This window comes from Glossina fuscipes, unplaced genomic scaffold (assembly GCF_014805625.2).
Source record: "Glossina fuscipes isolate IAEA_lab_2018 unplaced genomic scaffold, Yale_Gfus_2 117201, whole genome shotgun sequence".
In the NCBI taxonomy this organism is placed as follows: domain Eukaryota; kingdom Metazoa; phylum Arthropoda; class Insecta; order Diptera; family Glossinidae; genus Glossina; species Glossina fuscipes.
The window spans coordinates 38,409-46,330 of NW_024006136.1; the positions used below are offsets into that span (position 1 = coordinate 38,409).

Genomic DNA, 7,922 nt, shown 5'->3' on the forward strand with positions numbered 1-7,922 from the left:
TTTCACCAGATACTATAGGAAATTTTTTTCAGAAAAATATTATTAAAATACCGTATGTTTTATCCGCTAATATTTTACTAGATAGGTATCATGTATAATGTGTGCAATTTTTTTTTTAAAGAAATTCTCACAATTGCTGAGAGACTTTAAATTCCTATCGTTTTGCTCGATTCCATTTATTGATTGAGTTTCGATGGTATTCAATTTCGCTGGCATATGGCATTAATCTCTGTTGAGTGACAAAATTTCGTAATAATCCTATTAGCGTATATTTTAGATATTGATTTATTGTTGCAATAATAATCACGCAAACCCAGGACAAGAAATTTGTTATTCCATTTGTGTGCACATTCTTCATCACAATTCATCGAAAGGTGGTGAATCAATTGAATATTCCTAGGCTAGCTTGCTTTCAATTACCACTATACAGGTTGTGCTTATTATTTGTTCGTTTATCTATCCATTCGTCTATTTATTTCATGCTACATTTCTATCTTTCTCTACTTTCATACATTTGTACATTTGAGTATTTGATTCAACGCAACAGTCTATGCGTGCATCGTCCGTTTTTTTTTTTATTCTTTACATTCATCTTTGCGCTTCTTACGACCCATCTGTACCTAATTCCGCATCTACGCAACCATCTATGCAGAAATTTTATTTTTACTTATCCGCCCACCTGTCTGTTTGTGAATCTTTGGTGTAAATTTCATCGTATGTATATTTGCTTGAATATTCACAGCCATTCTAGTTGCAGTTGTTAATTTGGTCATTCGTTTATCATTATTAATTACTTTACTCGTCCATCCGATCTTCCCATTTCTTCTTCTAATCGTTTGTCCGTTTAGTACATTTTCATCAATCAAATGTAAAAATGAACATTTACGTTTACCAGGATTATTACCGATTATTATAGCAAAATAAAAAGCTGAAATAATTTATCAAACTGTATCATAGAAATGGAACCCACACTAATGGGCCTGACATAACTATTTTGTGTTATTCTTCCGGTTTGGTTTTTTTTTTTTAATACAATAGATGTTTGGATAGTGATGTAACTAAACGAATATGCCTTATATAGGGAATGTTGTCGCAATGTTGTTCTAATTAATAGGTTTTCAGGTTATAGTCTTAAGTTATAAATAAGCAAGTAAAGAAAGGAGAGATATAATTGAAACTATTTTTTAAATCAAATAAAAACAAAAAGTTGTTTAAAGCGATATTCTTGCCAATCGCAGATATGTGGAATAAGTGACACCAGTCTAGCATGTTATAAGGATCGCATTAATTTACGAAAAACCCCATACTATGGATGGAGAAGACTTTTCAAATGACGAGGCTTGTTACGGACCTCGAACAGGAATGTGGAAACTTTCTCTGTCCCCTTAACGTATTGAGACGGAGCAAAACATACGGCTATTAAAATATATCTGTTTGGTAATTGATTTCTTTTCTTTTTTTTATTTACTTTTTTTTTTATTTGGTTTGTTTGTTTTATATATCCGGTCTCTAAGTCTTTTTCTCATTTTCTTGTTATTTCGAAATTTATTAAAGCTTTTCAGCCTTGAATTTGCTTTATGCTTTATGCTTTCGTTTTGTTTTTGTTTTTGATTTTTTTTTTTTTTTTTTTTTTTTTAGTTTTTTTTTAATAAATAATAATTAAAATATTTTTGATTTTTTAAACCTCCATAAATAACATCGTTTTTCACAATATTTATAATAAAATGTATGTATGTATGTATGTATGATTTTTGCTAGTTGTTGTTGCTGTTTTGACTTTTATTGTTAACTTATATATTATGGCACATCAAACTTTGTGAGAGTTACGTTACGTTTGTCTCCATTATCGCAACATTCGCTTCCTTGTCTTCTTAAAGTACGGTTTCCATTTCAGCGATTTCCGTTTTATAGGACCTTTAGGTAAGTAAAGGGTAATTGCGAAGAGAAGAAGAAGAAGAAGAAGGAGAGGAAGAAGAAAAAATTTTATATATTAGTTAATATAATGTGTTTGCTTCTTTTTGTTTTTGTTTTTTTTTTTTTCATTTAATCTAAATCTTTTGTTTATGTATAAATGTCATGATTATGATTTATAGAATTATTCACATATGTTTGTATGCGCTCTGTACACAGCACACACAGACGCGTTGTTGTTTTAATACTTATATGCAATTATTTAAATTTTGCCAAAGGGCCATTGTTCCAGCTAGAAGAGCAATATTATTTATTATTTTCAATATAAAATTGTTAATAAAAATGTTTCATATAACCATCACCTTGAAAAGAGAAGCTTACTAGCCTTATTAATTCGTATGTATGCATACCGGATTTATATTTAAGTGCTTGTATATAAAATGAAGATAAAAATTTTCGAAATCGAAAATATTAAAGCAGTCATATATGTCCCTGATATATTGTAAACATTACCTGAAATAAAGAATGCGTTGTAAAGAACTTGAAAGTAGCATAATGCTTAATATATTATGTCCATCTGTCCATCTGTAGAAATCGGAAGGTTATAAATGCTGCCATAAGAAGCTGAAACTTATTCGATTTGTTTGTAATTTAGATTTACAGATCAGTAAAACCAATCGAGTAAACTCGAATAGACAAAGTCGTCGATTATCGACTCACTGTGACGAGTAGCGAGCTTAAAGTGATCGATAAACTATGCCATTTTTCTTTTAATCGTAATACTGTCGTCGAGTAAAAGATTCAAATTACGATCGTATTTATTTGATACCGACAGCTATCAACCGACGACTCGCAATCTAGAAGACATACACATCCACTTATAAGTGCAATAGTTTAGCTCTTTCATTTGAAAGAACGGACGTGCGTATTTTAGACCCGATAAGGCGCGTATATATAAGATTTGAAACAGATTTTGGGCAAGTCAGTTTGTCCGTCTATTCGTCCACCCATCTGGCCGCCCATCCATATCTCCGTCCGTCCATCCGTCCGTCCATCTTATAATCGCAAACATTGTGTGCTCTTAGCTTGCCTTCACACAATGGAAACTTCACTGCAGATGTGCAGTTAATTAAACTCTGGCATAAATAAAATTATTCAGACTTTTTTATGGATGCTTGGACGAAAATCATTCCGATGTAACAATTTGGAGGCCGACTATTAATTATCAATAATTTTTGCGGTATATGCGCATATACATACAAATATATTTGAGATAACGGTTATTCAAGATTCGCTACAAGGCGAACATAATTTGTTTACTTATGCTACAGATTAATATGTATTTAAAAAATATAAATATACACCTATACAAATATACACCTATAAATCAAATATATATATATATATACATTTATATAATTCATGTGGTCAAAGTATTAATAACGTGGTATTAAATATTTATAGAGTTTATCTACTTAAATATGCGATATTAGCTCTGGTTTATTATTATAAAGGATTTGGAAATGGAAACGCTTAGGATTGAAAAGAATTATAGTAAATACATATGTATATATAATTATAATAAATTGTGAAAACTATTGCGTATGCATAATGCTATTACGAAATTTCGATTGATGTTCGATCATGTATTGATCGTGCATTAATGAACGAACATTAAATGAATGCCGCGTCCTAATCAATCAAATGTTTCGAAATTTTTTGCCTTACATTTACACTTATTTATAGATGCTATATAGTTGTAATAATGATAACGACCGTATTTACTGTAAGCAGAATTTGTTTAAGACTTAAAAGCTCGATAATTTTTCATTAAGTAATCCTCGATAATGTTTTTACGAAATGATAACTAATGTCTGCTATGAATTGAAAGCTATAGCTTTCTATCTATTATGCGTTTGGCTTTTTGCGGTCCAGTCGAAGCAATACTCAAGCAGATAAGCGGGAAAACGTGTTAATCAGAACAAATAATGTATAATCGTAATAATAATGCTGCCAAGTTTTTCCTGAATGAGAAATAATACCAAGAAAATGAATGAAAAATTGCTTTACACGCAATCATTTAGGGCATTTAATTGCGTACCATGCCCGACTGTAATTGTTTAAATTATTTTTTCCAATTATGAAAGATGAGAGAATTTGTACTCACACAGATATATGTGTAATGAACTCGGTAGAGTATATGTCATTTCGATTTGCTTGCGGTTTGAGACGGAATGAACTTATTAAGCGTGTATCTAATGCACCGATGAGGTTCCAATGAAATATGAAATGTGACTTTTTTATATTCACAAATAATTTCTGTGCAGTGTTTGAAGGCATCGTTGCTTTATCCAAGATGCCATGTAATATGATCGATTTTAACGAAGCCGTACAGCGTTTGGCAGCTGTTGAGAGGTTTCACTGTACACTCATTACCTTGCTCGAGATTACCTTACCTTGCGTGCATATGCATAACAAAAAGGGTACCAAGAACAATATGCTAATATCCGATATTAAGGATAACGTAACGTAACGTTGCAACTATTGTTTTCATTGATGGCATTTATTCTATTGTATACATTATTGCATGTATTTATATATATATATATATATATATACATCTTTTGTTATGCGAAACTATTGTTTATATTTTCCACTATTCATACTCATATTGAAATAAGTGCGATCGTAGATACGAACAAAAGCTTTTATTAATTAAAAGAATAATAAAATTACAATCGTTTCAACGGAATAGTAAGCATAGTGGATCTACTTTATTTGCTTAGTTTCACTTTTATCAATTATGCAATGAATAATATTTTGTATTTGAATATTTGTGATATCATAACAGAGTCCGTTATCAGAGTAAGTGAATACTCATTTTTTAATAAATAAATAAATAAAGTCATTATCATCTATCACATAACATCCTTTTACTAGATTGATGATTGGTTACAGGTTAGAGGTTACAAGTTACAGGTTACAGCTATTTTACGTAATCATGTATATGTATCTACTGTACGGACGTGTATATCTATCTGTCTATTTACATTTTGCTTCCGATGCCTGTGAATGTTAACATTAGGATAATAATTTTGTGAAGACATTGGTAAACATATTTCGGAATTATGGTAAAGTGCATACAAGCGTTATAGCAATGTGAAAGTGTTGCTAAAATCATAATTAAATGTTTTGATTTTGATTTGGTAAACAAAAAAAAAAAAAAAAAAAAAAAAAAAAAAAAAAAAAAAAAAAAAAAACACGAAAAGAACTTTGCCAAGTTCGATGTCTGCATATGATTGCACATATATTTAGATACATATACATATATACATACATACATACATACATACATATTTTTATGATTTTCATATTTATTTATATACAACTTACTTTACGTATACAGAGAACTGTGAGAAGAAGTGTTATTGTGTTAAAATAATTTTTTTTATTTTTTTATTTTTTTTTTTATTTTAAACTTATATTCATGCAGATCTTTGACATAAAGAGACATCGACTTAAGCAAAAGGGTTGAAGAGAGATAGCGAAATTAAGAAAGAAAAGTGAAAGGGATGAGGTAGTGTTTTATGCACATGCTAATCTACGGTTAATAAACAAAAAACTTACCACCTGTATAGATCTTGTGCACTGGCCGCTAAACTAAGATTACCCAACAGAGGAGGACGTTCTTTCAAATGATGATGATTTAGTAAATCGGATGAGGAAGCAAGTCTGCACAGAGAGAAAGCAAAATAAATAAATAAATTCTATGTTAAAGTTTACTTTTAATCTTTTTAATTAAATATCAAATAGAAATTTCGCTTTTATCGCTTACATTAGATATATCATCCATGTTGTTACTCTCATCAATTATATCATCATATAATTTTTGTCATCTAAATACGCTATAGCCATACTTAAGAAATAAAAGCAAATCGTAGCTACTTCCTTGCACTAAGAACCGAGATTTTATTATATTCACTACTTAACCTCAAATAGATGTCGATCGTAGCAATATTTTTAAACTTGTTTTCATATTTAGAATGTTTTTCCAATCGATCATATCGGGTTTAGGTTTGGCATTGCATTAAATAAGAAAAGAAATATTTGTTTGGGGAAAAAGAAACTTTATATTTCTACGCGAACTTCAAGCCTTTAGTTAAACTCTTTTGGATTACCGATGTAGGTCAAGTGTGCATCGCAAGAGGTCATATGGGAATCGCTTGGTGGTGGATGCGTCAAAACTTCCCAACTAAGCTCACGGAGTTTCTTGCCAGTCCCTATAGAGGCGTAGGGCCTGGCGTTGTCCTGATGCAACACAACAATTCTGTCTCCGTCAATCGCTAGCTTCAAACCGTCAATTTATTAACAGCAAGAGATCCTTTCCAGTCTCTCGCAATGCACAATAAAGCTTTCCTGGTCGTTAGTCCTGGTTTTGTCACCAGATGAGCTTCTTCACCTCGCTTGGATCACAATCGTTTTCGCAGAATGTTGACGTATGTGACCTATTTCTCATCTTCAGACACCATCCGTTTAAGAAATGGATTGTTTTCACTCGATTTGACCAAGGCTTTATAGATGGAAATTGCATCCTAATATTTACGGGTGTTGCCTAGGGGTAGAATCATTTGAGTTCCCATAAGATGACGGAGACTTTGCTGACATAGATAATATTAACGGATCGCTTGATCTTGTGATAAATGAATCAATGCGCAAAAGAACAGTTAGAAAACTAAATTTAAATACAGAGGTGATGATGGTAAGAGAGATGGCGGCACAAATGGTGTACGAAGAAGGCCAAAACGAAGGTGAAATTAGACAGACAAAGGGTATACACATTGACAAACGAGCAGACACTGGTAGAGACGGCCGAGAGAACACAATGTCTAAGCAGGACGCGTGGAGAGGCATAAAGATGAAGGGACAAATCCTGCGAAAGGACAAGGGACTTGGTGTAAAAACGTTCGTAATGATTTACTCGTTCAGGGCTTGGCCTATATAAGTCTAAGACGATGATGTTTAGAAAGAGGTGGGGAAAGAGAGGAAGGGAAGAGAAGGAGAACATGTTCGTGGATGTGGCTTCATCATGTTTGACTTGATTGATTGACTGAATGTGACTGACGAAACAACGAGTAAAGGAAGAGTACAGGAACGCACGAAGACACGTTCAGATCACAGGATAAACTCATAAACTCATGCATTCGGGAGAAAAAAGATTAATTGAAACGAGCTAGCGATGGCATATGGAAGATCGGATAGAAAGTAGGCGCGTAGAGTAGTGTACGACAAAATAGTTATTGAAGCATAGGATAAAATAGCTATAGAAACCATAGCAAAGATGAACCGAGATATTTAACAGATATATAAACAAGGCGTGTGTTAGCTTAATTCGGATTTTTTTTTTCAAATTTGATATATGTATGTCAAAGCCTAAAACCGAATCTAAAGTAGGTTAAATAAATAAATTTCATCCATTGGAAATGAGTGGAATTAAGTTCACCGATCGTAAAGCAGAAGGACGCAGGTGTACTCCTTTCCTGGAAATGTTCTGGTCATCTTTCTATTACACATCATTTTGTTGCTTTCTTTCACTTGGATGCGTGCTTATTATATTTTCTAAATACACTTTGCTTTGCTTTGTAGTACAAAATACACACATACATAGATTTAATCACCATAACTTTTTATCTAAGGTACACATATTTTCCCCAAAACCCCGGCGGTTTATTTACTTATTTATTTATTTATTTATTTATTTCTTTTTCCTAAATTCACAATTAAACTTATGTACCTTAGTTGTGGTGTTTTGATGCCGTGTTTATCCAACGCCTTTTCCAATTGTCGTACACGTAAACGTGTCATATCTAGTTCATGCTTAACTTTCCACAAATGTGTATCACATATGGGATCGTTGCAACGATGCTTTTTCAATATTTCAGTCGCTTCATAGACCGCACCGCGGACCGTTAACGATTTACCCATTGAGAGGGAGATTAGAGCACAACAGTGGC

General features: G+C 32.3%; 1 protein-coding gene across 1 annotated transcript; it reads right to left on the reverse strand.

Moving 5' to 3' along the window:
- Positions 1–1,654: 1,654 nt before the first annotated feature.
- On the reverse strand, positions 1,655–7,893 carry LOC119644451. The gene is made up of 3 exons (XM_038044011.1): positions 7,703–7,893; positions 5,539–5,643; positions 1,655–1,914 (listed from the first exon to the last, which is right to left on the reverse strand). The coding sequence occupies exons 1-3, from the start codon at positions 7,891–7,893 to the stop codon at positions 1,872–1,874; spliced, it is 339 nt and encodes a 112-aa protein (XP_037899939.1). The 3' UTR covers positions 1,655–1,871.
- Positions 7,894–7,922: the final 29 nt, after the last annotated feature.

What these genes read in the sequence shown, in the direction of transcription:
- LOC119644451 (XM_038044011.1), bottom strand. Translation starts at nt 7,893, where the DNA reads ATGGGTAAATCGTTAACGGTCCGCGGTGCGGTCTATGAAGCGACTGAA. An exon ending in ATCAAAACACCACAACTAAG is followed by an intron (nt 5,644 to 7,702) that starts GTACATAAGTTT and finishes CTCTCTGTGCAG; the next exon opens with ACTTGCTTCCTCATCCGATT. An exon ending in GCACAAGATCTATACAGGTG is followed by an intron (nt 1,915 to 5,538) that starts GTAAGTTTTTTG and finishes ACTTACCTAAAG; the next exon opens with GTCCTATAAAACGGAAATCG.